A 20493-nucleotide genomic window follows, 5' to 3' on the forward strand; every position below is an offset into this window, starting at 1 on the left:
AGGGTGTGGGGAGTGAGGGGAGAGTGGGATTAGACTGGGTGGGATATTAAAGGGTGCGGGGAGTGAGGGGGAGAGTGGGATTAGACTGGGTGGGATATTAAAGGGTGCGGGGAGTGAGGGGGGAGAGTGGGATTAGACTGGGTGGGATATTAAAGGGTGCAGGGAGTGAGGGGAGAGTGGGATTAAACTGGGTGGGATATTAAAGGGTGCGGGGAGTGAGGGGGAGAGTGGGATTAGACTGGGTGGGATATTAAAGGGTGCGGGGAGTGAGGGGGAGAGTGGGATTAGACTGGGTGGGGTATTAAAGGGTGTGGGGAGTGAGGGGAAGAGTGGGATTAGACTGAACATGGAACATGGAACATAGAAGAGTCCAGCACAGTACAGGCCCTTCAGCCCACAATGTTGTGCCGACCATTTATCCGAATCTAAGATCGACCTAACCTACACCCCTTCAGTTTACTGCTGTCCGTGTGCCTGTCCAAGAGTCGCTTAAATGTCCTGAATGACTCTGACTCCACCACCTCTGCTGGCAGTGATTCCACACACCCACCACTCTCTGTGTAAAGAACCTCTGACATCTCCCCTATACCTTCCTCCAATCACCTTAAAATTATGTCCCCCTCGTGACAGCCATTTCCACCCTAGGGAAAAGTCTCTGGCTATCCACTCTATCCATGCCTCTCATCACCTTGTACACCTCTATCAAGTCACCTCTCTGCCTTCTTCGCTCCAGTGAGAAAAGCCCCAGCTCCCTCAACCTTTCTTCATAAGACATGTCCTCCAGTCCAGGCAGCATCCTGGTAAATCTCCTCTGCACCCTCTCCAAAACATCCACGTCCTTCCGATAACGAGGCGACCAGAACTGGACACAATATTCCAAGTGTGGTCTAACAAGAGTTTTATAAAGCTGCAGCAAAACCTCGCGGCTCTGAAACTCAATCCCCCTGTTAATGAAAGCTAACACACTATACGCCTTCTTAACAACCCTATCAACCTGGGTGGCAACTTTGAGGGATCCATGTACATGGACCCCAAGATCCCTTTGTTCCCCCACACTTCCAAGAATCCTGGCCAGAATTCACCCCTAGCCATGTGTTGATGCCAGTGCCAAAACCGGCGCGGGCGTTGTGGCATCAATGGGAATCCAGGCCCAGTAATTCTCCCCTTCTTCGGGGGCTAGGATAGCGGCAGAGTGCTGTGCGCTGCTCCGGAGCCGAAGGCCGGCCTGATTCGTCCGGCACCGGTCCGCGCATGCGCGCCACGGCCGTCTCCATGTTAGCGCATCTGCATAGCTGCCGTCTCCGCGCCGGCCCCCGGGCAACATAGCGAAGCCGTACAGGGGCCCGGCGCTGCGGAACATAGGCCCCCCACCCCCACCGGAATCGGATCCCCCCCCCACCCACCACCAGGATGGCCCCCACAGCCAGAACGCTGAGGTCCCGCCGGGTAGGACCATAGGCAAACCACGCTGGCGGCTGGGCGGGCACTCGGCCTGTCGATCGAGGAGAATCGTCGTGGGGGGCGGCTTTCAACGGCCCCCGACCGGCACCTTGGCGACCACGCGGGCGCAATTGGCACCGCCAGCCCAGCATCGGAGCGGCGTGGCGGCTTTCCGCGCCCCTCCGTCAATTCTCCGACTCGGCGCAGAGAATCCTGGCCCCCGCCGTTAATCCTGTTAAAGGCCTTCCAAAATGAATCACTTCACATCTAACAAGGTTGAACTCCATCTGCCACTTCTCAGCCCAGCTCTGCATCCTGTCAATGTCCTGTTGTAACCTGGAACAGCCCTCGACACTATCTACAACTCCCCCAACCTTCGTGTCATCGGCAAACGTACTAACCCACCCTTCCACTTCCTCATCTAAGTCATTTATAAAAACCACAAAGAGCAGAGGTCCCAGAGCAGATCCCTGCGGGACACCACTGGTCACCGACCTCCAGGCGGAATACTTTCCATCCACTACCACTCGCTGTCTTCCTTCGGCCAGCCAATTCTGTATCCGGACAGCCACATTTCTCTGCATCCCATGCCCCCTAACGTTCTGAATGAGCCTACCATGGGGAACCTTGTCAAATGCCTTACTGAAATCCATATACACCACATCCACTGCTCGACCTTCATCAATGTGTCTCGTCACATCCTCAAAGAATTCAATGAGGCTTGTGAAGCATGACCTGCCCCTCACAAAGCCAAGCTGACTATCTTTAATCAAACAATAGTTTACTAAATAATCATAAATCCTGGGCGAAATTCTCCCCCAACGGCGGGATGTCCGCCGACTGGCGCCAAAGACGGCGCCAATCAGACGGGCATCGCGCCGGCCCAAAGGTGCGGAATGCTCCGCATCTTTGGCGGCCTAGCCCCAACATTGAGGGGCTAGGCCGGCGGCGGAGGGATTTCCGCCCCGCCAGCTGGCGGAAATGGCGTTTGTTGCCCCGCCAGCTGGCGCGGATATGCGGCGCATGCGCGGGGGGCGTCAGCGGCCGCTGTCAGTTTCCCGCGCATGTGCAGTGGGGAGAGTCTCTTCCGCCTCCGCCATGGTGGAGGCCGTGGCGGAGGCGGAAGGGAAAGAGTTCCCCCACGGCACAGGCCCGCCCGCGGGTCGGTGGGCCTCGATCGCGGGCCAAGCCACCGTGGGGGCACCCCCCGGGGTCAGATCGCCCCGCGCCCCCCCCCCCAGGACCCCGGAGCCCGCCCACGCCGCCTGGTCCCGCCTGTAAATACCAGCTTTGATTTACGCCGGCGGGACAGGCAATTTCTGGGCGGGACTTCGGCCCATCCGGGCCGGAGAATTGAACGGGGGGTCCCGCCAACCGGCGCGGCCCAATTCCCGCCCCCGCCCAATCTCCGGTACCGGAGACTTCGGCGGGGTGGGGGCGGGATTCACGGCGGCCAACGGCCATTCTCCGACCCGGCGGGGGGTCGGAGAATGGCGCCCCCTGTCTCTCAGAATCCTTTCCAATATTTTGCTCACCACAGTCGTAAGACTGATGGGTCTGTAATTCCCAGGGATTTCCCTATTAACGAAGAACAAAGAAAAGTACAGCACAGGAACAGACCCTTCGGCCCTCCAAGCCCGTGCCGACCATGCTGCCCGACTAAACTACAATCTTCTACACTTCCTGGGTCCGTATCCCTCTATTCCCATCCTAGTAATGTATTTGTCAAGATGCCCCTTAAATGTCACTATCGTCCCTGCTTCCACCACCTCCTCCGGTAGCGAGTTCCAGGCACCCACTACCCTCTGTGTAAAAAAACTTGCCTCGTACATCTACTCTAAACCTTGCCCCTCTTACCTTAAACCTATGCCCCCTAGAATTGACCCCTCTACCCTGGGGAAAAGCCTCTGACTATCCACTCTGTCTATGCCCCTCATAATTTTGTAGACCTCTATCAGGTCGCCCCTCAACCTCCTTCGTCCCAGTGAGAACAAACCGAGTTTATTCAACCTCTCCTCATAGCTTATGCCCTCCATACCAGGCAACATTCTGGTAAATCTCTTCTGCACCCTCTCTGAAGCCTCCACATCCTTCTGGTAGTGTGGCGACCAGAATTGAACACTATACTCCAAGTGTGGCCTAACTAAGGTTCTATACAGCTGCAACATGACTTGCCAATTCTTATGCTCAATGCCCCGGCCAATGAAGGCAAGCATGCCGTATGCCTTCTTGACTACCTTCTCCACCTGTGTTGCCCCTTTCAGTGACCTGTGGACCTGTACACCTAGATCTCTCTGACTTTCAATACTCTTGAGGGTTCTACCATTCACTGCATATTCCCTACCTGCATTAGACCTTCCAAAATGCATTACCTCACATTTGTCCGGATTAAACTCCATCTGCCATCTCTCCGCCCAAGTCTCCAAACAATCTAAATCCTGCTGTATCCTCTGGCAGTCCTCATTGCTATCCGCAATTCCACCAACCTTTGTGTCGTCTGCAAACTTACTAATCAGACCAGTTACATTTTCCTCCAAATCATTTATATATACTACAAACAGCAAAGGTCCCAGCACTGATCCCTGCGGAACACCACTAGTCACAGCCCTCCAATCAGAAAAGCACCCTTCCATTGCTACTCTCTGCCTTCTATGACCTAGCCAGTTCTGTATCCACCTTGCCAGCTCACCCCTGATCCTGTTTGACTTCACCTTTTGTACTAGTCTACCATGAGGGACCTTGTCAAAGGCCTTATTGAAGCCCATATAGACAACATCCACTGCCCTACCTGCATCAATCATCTTTGTGACCTCTTCGAAAAACTCTATCAAGTTAGTGAGACACGACCTCCCTTCACAAAACCATGCTGCCTCTCACTAATACGTCCATTTGCTTCCAAATGGGAGTAGATCCTATCTCGAAGAATTCTCTCCAGTAATTTCCCTACCACTGACGTAAGGCTCACCAGCCTGTAGTTCTCTGGATTATCCTTGCTACACTTCTTAAACAAAGGAACAACATTGGCTATTCTCCAGTCCTCCGGGACATCACCTGAAGACAGTGAGGATCCAAAGATTTCTGTCAAAGCCTCAGCAATTTCCTCTCCAGCCTCCTTCAGTATTCTAGGGTAGATCCCATCAGGCCTTGGGGACTTATCTACCTTAATATTTTTCAAGATGCCCAACACCTCGTCTTTTTGGATCTCAATGTGACCCAGGCTATCTACACACCCTTCTCCAGACTCGACATCCACCAATTCCTTCTCTTTGGTGAATACTGATGCAAAGTATTAATTTAGTACCTCACCCATTTCCTCTGGCTCCACACATAGATTCCCTTGCCTATCCTTCAGTGGGCCAACCCTTTCCCTGGCTACCCTCTTGCTTTTTATGTATGTATAAAAAGCCTTGGTATTTTCCTTAACCCTAATTGCCAATGACTTTTCGTGACCCCTTCTAGCCCTCCTGACTCCTTGCTTAAGTTCCTTCCTACTTTCCTTATATTCCACACAGGCTTTGTCTGTTCCCAGCCTTTTAGCCCTGACAAATGCCTCCTTTTTCTTTTTGACGAGGCCTACAATATCTCTTGTTATCCAAGGTTCCCGAAAATTGCCGTATTTATCCTTCTTCCTCACAGGAACATGCCGGTCCTGAATTCCTTTCAACTTACACTTGAAAGCCTCCCACATGTCAGATGTTGATGTACCCTCAATCATCCGCCCCCAATCTAGGTTCTTCAGTTCCCGCCTAATATTGTTATAATTTGCCTTCCCCCAATTTAGCACATTCACCCTAGGACCACTCTTATCCTTGTCCACCAGCACTTTAAAATTTACTGAATTGTGGTCACTGTTCCCGAAATGCTCCCCTACTGAAACATCTACCACCTGGCCGGGGCAGCACGGTAGCCTTGTGGGGGGCAGCACGGTAGCCTTGTGGATAGCACAATTGCTTCACAGCTCCAGGGTCCCAGGTTCGATTCCGGCTTGGGTCACTGTCTGTGCGGAGTCTGCACATCCTCCCCGTGTGTGCGTGGGTTTCCTCCGGGTGCTCCGGTTTCCTCCCACAGTCCAAAGATGTGCAGGTTAGGTGGATTGGCCATGATAAATTGCCCTTAGTGTCCAAAATTGCCCTTAGTGTTGGGTGGGGTTACTGGGTTATGGGGATAGGGTGGCGGTGTTGACCTTGGGTAGGGTGCTCTTTCCAAGAGCCGGTGCAGACTCGATGGGCCGAATGGCCTCCTTCTGCACTGTAAATTCTATGATAATCTATTCCCCAATACCAGGTCCAGTACAGCCCCTTCCCTAGTTGGACTGTCTACATATTGTTTTAAGAAGCCCTCCTGGATGCTCCTTACAAACTCTTCCCCGTCTAAGCCCCTGGCATTAAGTGAGTCCCAGTCAATATTGAGGAAGTTGAAGTCTCTCATCACCACAACCCTGTTGTTTTTACTCTTTTCCAAAATCTGTCTACCTATCTGCTCCTCTATCTCCCGCTGGCTGTTGGGAGGCCTGTAGTAAACCCCCAACATTGTGACTACACCCTTCTTATTCCTGACCTCTACCCATATAGCCTCGCTGCCCTCTGAGGTGTCCTCCCGTAGTACAGCTGTGATATTCCCTTTCTTGAACAGGGGAACAACATTCGCCTCCCTCCAATCACCCAGTGGAGAGTGAGGATGCAAAGATCATCGCCAACGGCGCAGCAATCTCCTCCCTCGCTTCCCGCAGTAACCTTGGGTATATCCCGTCAGGCCCAGGGGACTTATCTATCCTGATGCTTTTCAAAATTTCCAGCACATCCTCCTTCTTAATATCAACGTGTTCGAGTCTATTAACCTGGTTCACACTGCTCTCATGGGCAACAAGGTCCCGCTTTCTCGTGAATACTGAAGCAAAATATTCATTTAGGGCCTCCCCTACCTCTTCAGATTCTAGGCACAAGTTCCCTCCACTATCCCTGATTGTCCGTACCCTCTGTAAGTGTTGTTCTGGGTGAGTTTGGCTACGCCGACACAGTTGTGGTCCATATTCGACGGCACTAAGTTCCCAAAATATGTGCCCACATGAATCTCGCCATTACGGGCTCTCGCACCGTTTGATTCGCTGGCTAACACCTTGCACCCGCCCCACATCCGATCTTCGTGACTTTGTTCCTCAGTCTTTTCGGGCACCAGCCAGCACATGTCCCGTTGCAGTGCCACCTGCTATCGATCCCCCTAATCCATCAAACACGTGGGCTCAGGAGATGATCCCTGCAGCATCCGTGCAAACCTCCTGAGAGGAGACAGCCCACAATAAACAGGAATAGGCCAAGGCGGGCGGGGGGGGGGCGGGGGTGGGTGCGAGTGTCAGAATATCAGAGATGCAAGTCCTTACCCGCTCTGAGGAATGGGCCCCGGAAATCGCAGCGGTGTCTGAGGAGACGCAGTCTCCGACAGCGAGCTTGGCCTGTGCCAGAGAGCCTGAGGAGACGGGCGGGATGTTAAAGGGTGTGGGGAGGGGGGAGAGTGGGATTAGACTGGACAGTTTATGTGGATAGAGGCTTCAGTCTGATAGAGTGACTGACCTTTTCCTGTGCCAGAATGTTGCATGAACTAATTCCCCATTGGTCACTCTGTGTCCAGGCAGGGATTGGTCACTCTGTGTCTGGGCAGGGATTGGTCACTCTGTGTCCGGGCAGGGATTGGTCACTCTGTGTCCAGGCAGGGATTGGTCACTCTGTGTCCAGGCAGAGATTGGTCACTCTGTGTCCAGGCAGGGATTGGTCACTCTGTGTCCAGGCAGGGATTGGTCACTCTGTGCCCAGGCAGGGATTAGTCACTCTGTGTCCGGGCAGCGATTGGCCACTCTGTGTCCAGGCAGAGATTGGTCACTCTGTGTCCGGGCAGGGATTGGTCACTCTGTGTCCAGGCAGAGATTGGTCACTCTGTGTCCGGGCAGGGATTGGTCACTCTGAGTCCAGCAGGGATTGGTCGCTCTGTGTCTGGGCAGGGATTGGTCACTGTGTCCAGGCAGGGATTGGTCACTCTGTGTCCGAGCAGAGATTGGTCACTCTGTGTCCGAGCAGAGATTGGTCACTCTGTGTCCGAGCAGAGATTGGTCACTCTGTGTCCAGGCAGGGATTGGTCACTCTGTGTCCAGGCAGAGATTGGTCACTCTGTGTCCAGTCAGGGATTGGTCACTCTGTGTCCGGGCAAGGATTGGTGACTCTGTGTCCAGGCAGAGATTGGTCACTCTGTGTCCAGGCAGGGATTGGTCACTCTGTGTCCGGGCAGAGATTGGTCACTCTGTGTCCGAGCAGAGATTGGTCACTCTGTGTCCGAGCAGAGATTGGTCACTCTGTGTCCAGGCAGGGATTGGTCACTCTGTGTCCAGGCAGAGATTGGTCACTCTGTGTCCGGGCAGGGATTGGTCACTCTGTGTCCGGGCAGGGATTGGTCACTCTGTGTCCAGGCAGGGATTGGTCACTCTGTGTCCAGGCAGGGATTGATCACTCTGTGTCCAGGCAGGGATTGGTCACTCTGTGTCCGGGCAGGGATTGGTCACTCTGTGTCCGAGCAGAGATTGGTCACTCTGTGTCCAGGCAGGGATTGGTCACTCTGTGTCCAGGCAGAGATTGGTCACTCTGTGTCCACTCAGGGATTGGTCACTCTGTGTCCGGGCAGAGATTGGTCACTCTGTGTCCGGACAGGGATTGGTGACTCTGTGTCCAGGCAGGGATTGGTCACTCTGTGTCCAGGCAGGGATTGGTCACTCTGTGTCCAGGCAGGGATTGGTCACTCTGTGTCCAGGCAGGGATTGATCACTCTGTGTCCAGGCAGGGATTGGTCACTCTGTGTCCGGGCAGGGATTGGTCACTCTGTGTCCGAGCAGAGATTGGTCACTCTGTGTCCAGTCAGGGATTGGTCACTCTGTGTCCAGGCAGGGATTGGTCACTCTGTGTCCAGGCAGGGATTGGTCACTCTATGTCTGGGCAGGGATTGGTCACTCTGTGTCCGGGCAGGGATTGGTGACTCTGTGTCCAGGCAGGGATTGGTCACTCTGTGTCCAGTCAGGGATTGGTCACTCTGTGTCCAGGCAGGGATTGGTCACTCTGTGTCCAGTCAGAGATTGGTCACTCTGTGTCCGGGCAAGGATTGGTGACTCTGTGTCCAGGCAGGGATTGGTCACTCTGTGTCCAGGCAGGGATTGGTCACTCTGTGTCCAGGCAGGGATTGGTCACTCTGTGTCCGGGCAGGGATTGGTCACTCTGTGACCAGTCAGGGATTGGTCACTCTGTGTCCAGGCAGGGATTGGTCACTCTGTGTCCAGGCAGGGATTGGTCACTCTGTGTCTGGGCAGGGATTGGTCACTCTGTGTCCAGGCAGGGATTGGTCACTCTGTGTCCAGGTAGGGATTGGTCACTCTGTGTCCAGTCAGCGATTGGTCACTCTGTGTCCACTCAGGGATTGGTCACTCTGTGTCCAGTCAGGGATTAGTCACTCTGTGTCCAGTCAGGGATTGGTCACTCTGTGTCCAGGCAGGGATTGGTCACTGTGTCCAGGCAGGGATTGGTCACTCTGTGTCCGGGCAGGGATTGGTGACTCTGTGTCCAGGCAGGGATTGGTCACTCTGTGTCCAGTCAGGGATTGGTCACTCTGTGTCCAGGCAGGGATTGGTCACTCTGTGTCCACTCAGGGATTGGTCACTCTGTGTCCAGTCAGGGATTAGTCACTCTGTGTCCAGTCAGGGATTGGTCACTCTGTGTCCAGGCAGGGATTGGTCACTCTGTGTCCAGGCAGGGATTGGTCACTCTGTGTCCAGGCAGGGATTGGTCACTCTGTGTCCAGTCAGCGATTGGTCACTCTGTGTCCAGGCAGGGATTGGTCACTCTGTGTCTGGGCAGGGATTGGTCACTCTGTGTCCGGGCAGGGATTGGTCACTCTGTGTCCAGGCAGGGATTGGTCACTCTGTGTCCAGTCAGCGATTGGTCACTCTGTGTCCACTCAGGGATTGGTCACTCTGTGTCCAGTCAGGGATTAGTCACTCTGTGTCCAGTCAGGGATTGGACACTCTGTGTCCAGGCAGGGATTGGTCACTCTGTGTCCAGGCAGGGATTGGTCAGTCTGGCTAACGGTTGTCTCTGGTGTTTGATCTCAGGACATACCTGAACTGCACAGCCCAATAACATCAGCAGCAACTTCTCGAACTCCTGTAGACCCTCGTCTGAAACATCAGAGAACCACCATTAATTTAATACTGAGACCGACAGGAGAGAGAGAGAGAGAGAATGAGAGTGAGAGAGGGAGAGAGACCCAGACAAAGAGAGAGAGAGAGACAGAGACAGAGAGAGAGAGAGAGACAGAGACAGAGAGAGAGACAGAGAGAGAGACCAGACAGAGCGAGAGAGACCAGACAGAGAGAGAGAGAGAGAGAGAGACAGAGAGAGAGAGACAGAGACAGAGACAGAGAGAGACAGAGAGAGAGACAGAGAGAGACAGAGAGAGAGAGACCAGACAGAGAGAGAGAGAGAGACAGAGAGACCAGACAGAGAGAGAGAGAGACCCAGACATAGGGAGAGAGAGAGAGACCCAACAGACAGAGAGAGACAGACAGAGAGAGAGAGACAGAGAGAGAGACCCAGGCAGAGAGAGACAGAGAGAGAGAGACCAGACAGAGAGAGAGAGAGAGACAGAGAGAGATCCAGACAGAGAGAGAGACCCAGACACAGAGAGAGAGAGACAGACAGAGAGAGAGAGATCCAGACAGAGAGAGAGAGAGAGACAGAGAGAGAGAGAGAGAGAGACAGAGAGAGAGACCCAGGCACACAGAGAGAGAGACAGACAGAGAGAGAGAGATCCAGACAGAGAGAGAGAGACAGACAGAGGGAACGAGAGAGAGAGACAGACAGAGAGAGAGAGAGACAGAGAGAGAGACCCAGGCAGAGAGAGAGAGAGAGATAGAGACCCAGACAGAGAGAGAGATAGAGACCCAGACAGAGAGAGAGAGAGAGAGAGACCCAGACATAGAGAGAGAGACCCAGACAGAGAGAGAGACCCAGACAGAGAGAGAGACCCAGACAGAGAGAGAGACCCAGGCAGAGAGAGAGAAAGAGACCCAGAGAGAGAGAGAGACCCAGACAGAGAGAGAGACCCAGACAGAGAGAGAGACCCAGACAGAGAGAGAGAGACCCAGACAGAGAGAGAGAGAGAGACCCAGACAGAGAGAGAGAGAGAGACCCAGACAGAGAGAGAGAGAGAGACCCAGACATAGACAGAGCGAGTCCCAGACAGAGAGAGATTGTGAGACAGAGGGAGAGAGACCCAGACATAGAGAGAGCGAGAGACAGACAGAGAGAGATTGTGAGACAGAGGGAGAGAGACCCAGACATAGAGAGAGCGAGAGACAGACAGAGAGAGATACCCAGACAGAGAGTGAGACCCAGACAGAGAGAGAGACCCAGACAGAGAGAGAGACCCAGGCAGAGAGTGAGACCCAGACAGAGAGAGAGACCCAGACAGAGAGAGAGACCCAGACAGAGAGTGAGACCCAGACAGAGAGAGAGACCCAGACAGAGAGAGAGACCCAGACAGAGAGTGAGACCCAGACAGAGAGAGAGACCCAGACAGAGAGTGAGACCCAGACAGAGAGAGAGACCCAGACAGAGAGAGAGACCCAGACAGAGAGTGAGACCCAGACAGAGAGAGAGACCCAGACAGAGAGAGAGACCCAGACAGAGAGTGAGACCCAGACAGAGAGAGAGACCCAGACAGAGAGTGAGACCCAGACAGAGAGAGATACCCAGACAGAGAGAGAGACCCAGACAGAGAGAGAGAGACCCAGATAGAGAGTGAGACCCAGACAGAGAGAGAGACCCAGACAGAGAGAGAGACCCAGACAGAGAGAGAGACCCAGACAGAGAGAGAGACCCAGACAGGGGGAGACAGTGTGAAGACCCCTTTGTGGTGATGTGCATCAATGTAAATGCATGTAGGCTAGCTAGACACTAGAGGGAGCACCAGAGACATCTCACACACACTCAACCAATAGATCAGTTGGATAGGACGCGACCAATGGACATTCACGATACACACAGAGGTGACACTACCACAGGGGGGCATTACACCAACCCATATATAAAGGTCACCATACACATGATCTGCCTCTTTCCAGTGGAGACAGTCAGTGAGGACAGACACAGGGTTGATTCAATATTACACCCACCACATGGATTGCAGCAACTGGTTAGTCAGTCTGGGTAGCTATCGTAGGATTAGCAGTAGTGTCGAACCCGAGTAATAGAAGTGTAAATAGTTTAATAAACGTGTTGAAGTTATCGCCACATCTGAACCTTCCGTTGTCAAGTACACCACAAGGAAGCTGCTTATGTTACACCCACAACATAACAAATCACCCTTGGGCTGGGGGAGTGGCCTGGGAAGGCTGGGCAGGGCAGGGATTGAGAGACAGGTGCTACCTCATGCAGTCGAATAGCCGGCTCAGTGGCACAACCGATCGGGGGCAGGAGGCGGGAATCCTGTAACCACGGGCAACCCGGTGAGGGCGCGGCAGACACTTACCGCTCAGGGGGTCGCGGCCCAGGAGCTGTACATTCGGGACGGTCATCAGAACGAGTTGCTGAAGATCCTCCTGTGAGTGGGGGAAATACAGAAAAGGGGCATTAGAGAGAGAGAGGGGGGAGGGGGTATTAGAGAGAGGGAGGGGGGAGGGGGAGGGGGAGGGGGTATTAGAGAGCGAGGGGGGAGGGGGGATTAGAGAGAGGGAGGGGGAGGGGGTATTAGAGGGAGGGGGTATTAGAGGGAGGGAGGGAGGGAGGGGGTATTAGAGAGAGGAAGGGGGAGGGGGTATTAGAGAGAGGGAGGGGGAGGGGGTATTAGAGGGAGGGGGTATTAGATAGACCAGGAGGGGAGGGGGTATTAGAGAGAGGGGGTGGGGGAGAGGGTATTAGAGAGAGGGGAGGGGGTATTAGCGAGAGAGGGGAGAGGGGGTATTAGAGAGAGGGAGGGGGTATTAGAGAGAGGGAGGGGGAGGGGGTATTAGAGAGGGGAGGGGGTATTAGAGAGAGGGAGGGGGAGGGGGTATTAGAGAGAGGGAGGGGGTATTAGAGAGAGGGAGGGGGAGGGGGTATTAGAGAGGGGGATGGGGTATTAGAGAGAGGGAGGGGTATTAGAGAGAGGGAGGGGGTATTAGAGAGAGGGAGGGAGGTATTAGAGAGGGAGGGGGAGGGGTATTAGAGAGGGAGGGGGAGGGGGTATTAGAGAGAGTGGGGTATTAGAGAGAGGGGGAGGGGGTATTTGAGAGAGAGGGAGGGAGAGGTATTAGAGAGAGAGGGAGGGAGGGTGAGGGTGTATTCGAGAGAGAGGGAGGGGAAAGGGGTATTAGAGGGAGGGAGGGGGTATTAGACAGAGAGAGGGAGGGGGTATTCGAGAGACGGAGGGGGAGGGGGTATTAGAGAGAAGGAGGGAGGGAGGGGGTATTAGAGAGAGGGGGGGAGGGAGGGAGGGGGAGGTGGTATTAGACAAAAGGGAGGGGAAGGGGGTATTAGAGAGATGGAGGGGAGGGGGTATTAGAGAGAGGGAGGGGGTATTAGAGAGGGATGGGGAGGGGGTATTAGAGAGGGAGGGGAAGGGGGTATTAGAGAGATGGAGGGGGAAGGGGTATTAGAGAGAGGGAGGGAGGGAGGAGGGGAGAGGGTATTAGAGAGAGGGAGGGATGGGGAGGGGGTATTAGAGAGAGGGAGGGAGGGAGGGGAGGGGGTATTAGAGAGAGGGAGGGGGTATTAGACAGAGAGAGGGAGGGGGTATTAGAGGGAGGGAGGGGGTATTAGAGAGAGGGAGGAGGTAGGGGGTATGAGAGAGAAAGGGAGGGAGGGTGAGGGTGTATTCGAGAGAGAGGGAGGGGAAAGGGGTATTAGAGGGAGGGAGAGGGTATTAGACAGAGAGAGGGAGGGGGTATTCGAGAGGGGGAGGGGGTATTAGAGAGAAGGAGGGAGGGAGGGGGAGGGGTATTAGAGAGAGGGAGGGGGAGGGGGTATTAGAGAGAGGGGGGAGGGAGGGAGGGGGAGGTGGTATTAGAGAAAGGGAGGGGAAGGGGGTATTAGAGAGATGGAGGGGAGGGGGTATTAGAGAGAGGGAGGGGGTATTAGAGAGGGACGGGGAGGGGGTACTAGAGAGGGAGGGGAAGGGGGGTATTAGAGAGATGGAGGGGGAAGGGGTATTAGAGAGAGGGAGGGAGGGAGGAGGGGAGAGGGTATTAGAGAGAGGGAGGGAGGGATGGGGAGGGGATATTAGAGAGAGGGAGGGAGGGAGGGGAGGGGGTATTAGAGAGAGGGAGGGGGTATTAGACAGAGAGAGGGAGGGGGTATTAGAGGGAGGGAGGGGGTATTAGAGAGAGAGAGGAGGTAGGGGGTATTAGAGAGAAAGGGAGGGCGGGGGAGGGGGTATTAGAGAGAGGGGGAGGGGATATTAGAGAGAGGGAAGGAGGGGAGAGGGGGTATTAGAGAGAGGGAGGGGGAGGGGGTATTAGAGAGCGAGGGAGAGGGGGATTAGAGAGAGGGAGGGGGTATTAGAGAGAGGGAGGGGAGGGGGTATTAGAGAGAGGGATGGAGGGGAGAGGGGGTATTAGAGAGAAGGAGGGGGTATTAGAGAGAGTGAGGGAGGGGGGAGGGGGTATTAGAGAGAGAGGGGGGAGGGAGGTGGGATTAGAGAGAGGGAGGGAGGGGAGAGGGGGTATTAGAGAGAAGGAGGGAGGGGAGAGGGGGTATTAGAGAGAAGGAGGGGGTATTAGAGAGAGTGAGGGAGGGGGAGGGGGTATTAGAGAGGGAGGGGGAGGGGGGTATTATGATAGAATGATAAACTCTGCAGTGCAGAAGGAGGCCATTCGGCCCATCGAGTCTGCACTGGCTCTTGGAAAGAGCACCCTACTCAAGCCCAAGCCTCCACCCTATCCCAGTAACCCCACCCAACCTTTTTTTTTTGCACACTAAGGGCAATTTATCACGGCCAATCCACCTAACCTGCACGTCTTTGGACTGTGGGAGGAAACCGGAGCACCCGGAGGAAACCCACGCACACACGGGGAGGACGTGCCCAAGCCGGGAATCGAACCTGGGACCCTGGTGCTGCGAGGCAGCTGTGCTAACCGCTATCATGCTGCCCCATGGGCCTGGGCGGGGGGGTGGTAGGGACAGGACGTGAATCGCCCGACGTCTCGGTGCCTCTCTCCGAGGCGGTGAGCAGAGGTGCCCCGAGGAGGAGGGGTGAACAATTGGCAGCGGCACTTTGAAACCAGCAGCTAAAAATAACCGGAGGGTGTTTGTCACTGAGGTTAGAGGCGGCGCTTGCTCGGTCGGTGTGAAGCAGAGGGAGGAGGGGGACGGGAGGAGGGCGGGGTGGGAGAGAGGCTGACCACGAAAGAGGAACTGCTGCACTACTTAACACTGTCCCTTCACAGGAAGAGTGAGTCAGGATTCTCACACCAGCCAAAGAACCCACAATAGATACACTCTGTCCTCACCCAGATTCCACAGACACCTACCACCGGGATTAAGAGCACTATTGCAAAACGCTGCGTTATTTCCACACCTTCCCAGCTCCTCAGGCACTGAATCAGTCCATGTCCAAATGCAGCAAGGTCCGGACACTGCCCAGGCCTGGGCTGACCAGCGGCAAGCAACATTTGCGCCCCAATTAGCGCCAGGCCATGCCCAACTCCAGCGTGAGAGGTTCGAACCACCGCCCCTTGGCATTCAATCGATCGATTCCAGAGACGGAGAGAGATTGCGATACTCTCTCGTGTTTGGAAGAATAAGGGGGGATCTAATCTGAGCTCGTGGTCCAGAGGGTGATGGTCTAGCGTCCCGGAGTCGAATCCCCAACCAGGACACGGTGGAATTTGAATACTGTAAAAAAAATCTGGAGTTCGATTGGGCCTAGCTTCATCGACAGGCCTGGTGGGTGGGGTCAAGACCAGGCTGCAGAGGTGGGCTGACCTTCCCCTGGTCCTTGGCGGGCAGGGTCCAGTCGATGAAGGTGAACATACTTTCACGGTTTTTTGTCCCCTTTCCAGAATCTACCTGTTTTCTTCCCCAAATCCTTCTCTGGGGAGGTCGAGAAATGATCTCACCCTTTACACAGAAGGGGTAAGACTCCGAGGATTCGTAGGGTAGTCCTTCAAAGAGATCGACCGTCGGGATGTGGGGTCAATTCAGACGAGATTTAGAACTTGCCTCAGTGTAGAATCTGGCCCGAGATTGGGCGCCAATGGCGGTGACCAAGGTTGTGGCGGGGGGGGGGGGGGGGGGGGGGGGAGGCGTGTCCGGGAGTGGCAGTCTTCGGGGTATCGGACCCGCCGGAGCTACGCGTGGAGGAGGAGGCCGAGCCCCCCACCCCCCCCCGGGAGAGACGGCGGGGAGAGCAGGCGGGGAGACACAAGTCTTAAGAGGTACGAAGGTACGGGGGGGGGGGGGGGAGGAAGCGAGAAGGAAACACAGGAGGATGACAGGCAGAAGCGTGGGGGGGGGGGTAAAGAGGGGCAGGAAGCCCCTCCCCACCCCCACACCCACAATGTTGGCAACAGAAACCTGGGAAGGAAGGGAAGGGGAAAGGGAAGAACAGGAGCTCTGGGTCTCGACACCCAGGACGAAAGAGGGAGATGCCAAGGAGGGGTCCGGGACGGGGGTGGGGTGGGGGGGGGGGGGGGGGGATTGGAGAGACTGGAGGACATGTTTCTGGAGGGCGGGGGGTGCAGTTTGCCGGTCTCGAGGAATTGACGGTGACGTTCGGGCTCTCGGGGCCCAGGCCCGTTCAGATGTCTCCAGGTTCGAAATTGTACACGGCGAATCTTCCCATGGTGCCCCATGGCGCCGCCAATACCTCTGGTTGAGAGGGTCCAGCCACCCAATAGCCGGACATAGGAATGCTGACAGGGGATCAGAGGTTGAGGGGTGAAGGCAGGGGAATGGGCGTGAGAAACATATCAGCCATGACTGAATGGCGGAGCAGACTCGATGGGCCGAATGGCCTAATTGTGCTCCTGTGAATTATGGGCTTACCTTACAGTCACCGCTCTCACCATTCCTGGGTACGTGTTATCCCAATAGCAGGACAGAGGTGTGGTCGGCACAGTGGGATACAGTCGGGAGGGAGTTACCCTGGGATTCCCCAATGTCGACTCTGGACCCCCCCATGAAGTCCCATGGCTTCCGTGCAAGGAACCTGCCCGCTGATTTGCCCGGAATCGGAGGAGGGCAAAGATCTCGGAGGGTTGTAGGGGCTGGAGGAGGTGACAGAGATAGGGAGGGTTGTCGGGCTGGAGGAGGTTACACTGACAGGGAGGGTTGTAGGGGCTGGAGGAGGTTACAGAGATAGGGAAGGTTGTAGGGCCTGGAGGAGGTTACAGAGATAGGGAGAGTTGTGGGGGCTGGAGGAGGTTACAGAGATAGGGAGGGTTGTCGGGACTGGAGGAGGTTACAGAGATAGGGAGGGTTGTAGGGGCTGGAGGAGGTTACAGAGATAGGGAGGGTAGTCGGGGCTGGAGGAGGTTACAGAGATAGGGAGGGTTGTAGGGGCTGGAGGAGGTTACAGAGATAGGGAAGGTTGTAGGGCCTGGAGGAGGTTACAGAGATAGGGAGAGTTGTGGGGGCTGGAGGAGGTTACAGAGATAGGGAGGGTTGTCGGGGATGGAGGAGGTTACAGAGATAGGGAGGGTTGTGGGGGCTGGAGGAGGTTACAGAGATAGGGAGGGATGTCGGGGCTGGAGGTGGTTACAGAGATAGGGAGGGTGGAGGAGTTTATGGAGATAGGGTTGTAGGGGCTGGAGGAGGTTACGGAGATAGGGAGGGTTGTGGGGGCTGGAAGAAGTTACAGAGATAGCGTTGTAGTGGCTGGAGGAGGTTACAGAGATAGGGAGGGTTGTAGGGGCTGGAGGAGGTTACAGAAATAGGGAAGGTTGTAGGGGCTGGAGGAGGTTACAGAGATAGGGAGGGTTGTAGGGGCTGGAGGAGGTTACAGAAATAGGGAAGGTTGTAGGGGCTGGAGGAGGTTACAGAGATAGGGAGGGTTGTAGGGGCTGGAGGAGGTTACAGAGATAAGGAGGGTTGTAGGGGCTGGAGGAGGTTACAGAGATAGGGAGGGTTGTAGGGGCTGGAGAAGGATACAGAGATAGGGAGGGTTGTAGGAGCTGGAGGACGTTACAGAGATAGGGAGGAACAAATTGAAGACCATCCTAGCCATGGACAATTGAGGAAAATGCGAGAGGTCGGAAGGGGAACTTCACCTGCAATGAAGCTGCACAACCAATCAGTCAGGTGGGATGAGGCCCTGATTCAAGATGGCCGTCCTGGCCTCAGGTCTCAGGCCTCCTGTCGCCATTTGCCGCTCCATGGACTCTCTTACCTGGTAAAAGCTTTTGATGTGTTGGACCAGGATGGTGAGGTTCTGGACACGGAGGACCTCGTCATTGCTCTCGTTGCGATAGATCCTCTCGTTCTGGGGGTTAGGGTCGCTGAAACAGAGAATAAAACACCAGGGGACACATGTTCCTGTTTATCCATCAGGGAGCTAGCCGACCGTCCAAACCCCACCTTTCCTGCCCAACATCCGGACACCTGTCCTGATTACACATCCCGTGAGGCGCAGTCCACAATGGTTCACTAAGTTAAAGGCACAGTCCCAGCTCTTGTCCTCAATTGAATGGAGCGCCAATTTGATGTGCCTCAGTGCCCTCCCTGGGTCGGAGTGGTGAGATGCGGGTGGATGGCGGAAAAGGTGGGCGGGGGTTCCGTTCCAGGAGACACCCTCGCCACCCCTGTCTCCACCCCCACCGTCCCCTCAGCCTGAGTCGCGGCGGCGCACTGGGTTCGGGTGAAGCTTTGATGCCCCATGCAGTTGAATAGCTGGCCAACTTCTCGCCGGGGGAGGGGGGGGGGGTGGCCTCCTCGCCCTTCATTTTCTCTCTCCTTCCGCCCCATGATCCTCCAGGATCTCCGCACCCACCCCCCCCCCCCCCCCCTCCCCCCCAATTACGTCACGGATATCAGGATGAGGGATTTGTGGTTGATCCGATCCCACAATCCTCGTCAAACGGCCAACGATGGCCGTGGTGAGGCCTAGCGAGAGTTTGAGCCTGTGGAGGTGGGAGGGGCACAGTGAGGGTCAGGAATCGGAGGGGATGGAGCGGAGACCGAGAGAGCCCACCCGCAGGTCACAGGTGTTGGCACAACACTAGGCCCCGTTCCCATGCCAACCTACATCTGCCTCATGACTTTGTTGAGGAAAACTCCGTCCACCAGCTTGAGGTAGTCGGCCTGGCAATCTCTGCGGCCCCCAGTCTTCACCTCCATGTACTGCGTGTTGCCCCCATCGAGGGAAGAATCGAAGGTTTTCACCTACGGGGAGGCAGGATTGTGAGAGATTAGGAAGGTCATTGGGTGCCAGAGAGAGAGAGGGGGAGAGAGAGAGAGAGAGACAAAGAGAGAGAGCGAGAGAGACAGAGACAGACAGAGGGAGAGAGAGAGAGACAGAGACAGAGAGAGACAAAGACAGATAGACAAAGAGAGAGAGACAGAGACAGACAGAGAGAGAGAGACAGAGACAGACAGAGAGAGAGACACAGAGAGAGAGACAGAGAGAGAGAGAGATACAGAGAGAGACAGAGAGAGAGAAAGAGAGAGAGACAGAGACAGAGAGACAAAGAGAGAGAGGGAGAGAGAGACACAGACAGAGAGAGAGAGAGACAGAGGGAGAGAGACAGAGGGAGAGAGGGAGAAAGGGAGAGAGAGAGGGAGAGAGCGAGAGAGACAGACAGAGAGAGAGACAGAGACAGACAGAGAGATAGAGACAGACAGAGACAAAGAGAGAGAGACAGAGACAGAGAGAGACAGACAAAGAGAGAGAGAGACAGGCAAAGAGAGAGAGAGACAGGCAAAGAGAGAGAGAGAGAGAGACAAAGACAGAGAGACAGAGAGATAGAGACAGACAGAGAGACAAAGAGAGAGAGAGACAGACAGACAGACAGAGAGTAAGGGAGAGGGTAGAGCTGCCGAGGGGGAGTGAGTTCAGGTATCTACAGGTTAGGGACTTGTGCAAGAAGGTCTGGAGAATACACCCTGCTGGAGCGACTGCTGCTTCCGGATGTGGGAGGGGAGGGAAGAATTGGGGATATATACAAGTGGCTGGGGGAGCAGGGAGGCGAGCGGGTGGTGACGATGAAGGGGAGATCATTTGGGAGTATAGAGTGTGACACTGCGCAGGGTAAACGGGACCTCCTCTTGTGCGAGGATGAGCCTGATACAGTTTAAGGTGGTGCACAGGGTACGTATGACTCAGGCGAGAATGAGTGGGTTCTTTCAGGGGGCAGCAGATGAATGTGAGAGGTGTGGGCGGGGGCCAGCGAATCACGCGCACATGTTTTGGGGTTGCGATAAATTGGGAAGATTCTGGGCGGGAGTGTTCGCGGTCTTGGCCAGGATAGTGGAGGAGGGAGTGGACCCGGACCCTTTGGTGGCGATATTTGGGGTCTCAGAGAAGCCGGAGCTCATGGAGAGGAGGAAGGCCGATGTCGTGGCCTTCGCCTCTCTGATCGCACGGCGGTGAATTTTGCTGGAGTGGCGGTCGGCATCGCCACCGGGGGTAGCGGCTTGGCTGGGGGACCTGTACACCACTTCCTAGGGTTGGAGAAGGTAAAGTCTGAGTTAAGGGGCTCAGCCGGCGGGGGGGTTTGGGGAAAGGTGAACAGAGAACATTACAGCGCAGTACAGGCCCTTCGGCCCTCAATGTTGCGCCGACCTGTGAAACCACTCTAAAGCCCATCTACACTATTCCCTTATCGTCCATATGTCCATATGTCTCCAAAGAGCTGGTAATTGACGTCAGGAAGCAAAGTACTGTACACACCCCTGTCAGCGTCAACGGGGCCGAGGTGGAGATGGTTAGCAGCTTCAAATTCCTAGGGGTGCACATCTCCAAATATCTGTCCTGGTCCACCCACATCGACACTACCACCAAGAAAGCACAACAGCGCCTATACTTCCTCAGGAATCTAAGGAAATTCGG

General features: G+C 55.2%; 1 protein-coding gene across 1 annotated transcript in view; it reads right to left on the bottom strand.

Annotated features, from left to right (window-relative positions):
- The window catches only part of LOC140406276 (girdin-like), a gene marked incomplete at its 3' end in the record, with an annotated part of 73868 nt that overhangs the window by 40681 nt on the left and 12694 nt on the right, over positions 1 to 20493 (bottom strand). Inside the window, exons 2-5 of the mRNA XM_072494387.1 lie at positions 18691 to 18827; positions 17836 to 17944; positions 12001 to 12070; positions 9588 to 9646 (exon numbers count right to left, since the gene is read on the bottom strand). Coding sequence (XP_072350488.1) covers positions 9588 to 9646; positions 12001 to 12070; positions 17836 to 17944; positions 18691 to 18827 — 375 coding nt within the window. The remainder of the gene's footprint in view (positions 1 to 9587; positions 9647 to 12000; positions 12071 to 17835; positions 17945 to 18690; positions 18828 to 20493) is intronic.

The sequence above is a fragment of the Scyliorhinus torazame genome, unplaced genomic scaffold (assembly GCF_047496885.1).
Source record: "Scyliorhinus torazame isolate Kashiwa2021f unplaced genomic scaffold, sScyTor2.1 scaffold_401, whole genome shotgun sequence".
Classification (NCBI taxonomy): Eukaryota; Metazoa; Chordata; class Chondrichthyes; order Carcharhiniformes; family Scyliorhinidae; genus Scyliorhinus; species Scyliorhinus torazame.